This window comes from Corvus brachyrhynchos, unplaced genomic scaffold, assembly GCF_000691975.1.
Source record: "Corvus brachyrhynchos isolate BGI_N302 unplaced genomic scaffold, ASM69197v1 scaffold800, whole genome shotgun sequence".
Classification (NCBI taxonomy): domain Eukaryota; kingdom Metazoa; phylum Chordata; class Aves; order Passeriformes; family Corvidae; genus Corvus; species Corvus brachyrhynchos.
The window spans coordinates 40,270-41,938 of NW_008235704.1; the positions used below are offsets into that span (position 1 = coordinate 40,270).

The 1,669-nt window shown below is 46.9% G+C and overlaps 1 protein-coding gene across 1 annotated transcript in view; it reads right to left on the bottom strand.

Annotated features, from left to right (window-relative positions):
- Positions 1-1,669, bottom strand: part of RABGGTA (Rab geranylgeranyltransferase alpha subunit) — a gene marked incomplete at its 5' end in the record, with an annotated part of 15,444 nt that overhangs the window by 1,763 nt on the left and 12,012 nt on the right. Inside the window, one exon of the mRNA XM_017728963.1 lies at positions 256-521. Within this exon, the coding sequence (XP_017584452.1) occupies positions 256-521 (266 nt within the window). The remainder of the gene's footprint in view (positions 1-255; positions 522-1,669) is intronic.

Consider the following 1,669-nt stretch of genomic DNA (forward strand, 5'->3'; position numbering starts at 1 on the left):
AAACCAGTACAAACCAGTACAAACCAGTACAAACCAGTAACCCCCAAAACCCTTCCCAGTGCTTCCCAAGAGCCCCCCAAGCCCTCCCAGTGCAAACCAGTACAAACCAGTACGAACCAGTAACCCCAATATCCCTCCCTAGGAGTCACCAAACCCCTCCCAGTATAAACCAGTACAAACCAGTACAAGCCAGTAAGCCCCAAAATCCCTCCCAATGACTCCCAACCCCCCCCAAACCCCTCCCAGTCCAAACCAGTACAAACCAGTAACCCCCAAACCCCCTCCCGCTCATCCCCCAAGCCCTCCCAGTGCAAACCAGTATAAACCAGTATAAACCAGTATAAACCAGTGGCGCTCACCTGCAGGCTCCGGAGGTGCTGCCGAATTTCCTGGGCGTGGCCCCGCGGCTCCAGCGCCGCCAGCAGCAGCGCCAGGGTCAGCAGGCAGCCTGCCCAGTACAGACCAGTACAAACCAGTAAGAACCAGTATGGACCAGTATAAACCAGTTTAAACCAGTTTAAGGCAGTTTAAAGCGGTTTAAACCAGTATAAACCAGTATAAACCAGTATAAGCCAGTATAAAGCGGTATAAACTGGTAGAGTGGAGTTGCGTCTCCCAATTCAACCCAGCCCCTAGACCAGTATAAACCAGTTTAAACCAGTACAAACCAGTATGAACCAGTATAAACCAGTATGAACCAGTATAAACCAGTATGAACCAGTTTGAGGCAGTTTCAACCAGTATAAACCAGTATGAACCAGTATAAACTGGTAAAGAGTGAAGCTGTGTCTCCCAGTTCAACCCAGCCCCTAGACCAGTACAAACCAGTAAGAACCAGTACGAACCAGTTCCCCTCAAAAACCCCTCCCAGGGATTCCTAAACCCAAACCCAGTATAAACCAGTATAAACCAGTACGAACCAGCACCCCCAAATCCATCCCAAAAGGGCCCAAACCTCTCCCAGTATGAACCAGTACAAACCAGTACAAACCAGTACAAACCAGTACGAACCAGTTTAAGGCAGTTTCAACCAGTTTAAACCAGTATGAACCAGTATGAACTGGTAAAGAGTGGAGTTGTGTCTCCCAGTTCAACCCAGCCCCTAGACCAGTACAAACCAGTATAAACCAGTACGAACCAGTACGAACCAGTACGAACCAGTAAAAATTCCCGGTTTTGGAGGTTTTTGGGGTTTTTGGGGTGGATTTTAAAAATCCCCGTTTTTGGAGGTTTTTGGGGTTTTTGGGGTGGATTTGGGGATTTTTTGGGGTTTTTGAGGATTTTTCGGGGATTTTCGGGGGAATTTTGGGGAATTTTGGGGTTTTTGGGCATTTTGGGGGTTTTGAGGTTTTTTTGGGTTTTTGGGATTTTTTTGGATTTTTTTGAGATTTTTGGGGCAGTTTTGGGGGGATTTGGGATTTTGAGGGGATTTTTGGGGATTTTGGGGGGAATTTTGGGCATTTTTGGGGAAGTTTGGGGCATTTTGGGGTTTTTCGGGTTTTCTGGAGGGTTTGGGGTTTTTTGGAGGGATTTTTGGGGATTTTTTGAGGTTTTTGGGGTTTTTTGGGCTGGATTTGGAGTTTTTGTTTTTTGGGGGTTTTAGGGCTTTTTTGGGGTTTTTGATTTTTGGGGTTTTTGGGGATTTTTGGGGGCAGTTTTGGGGGGATTT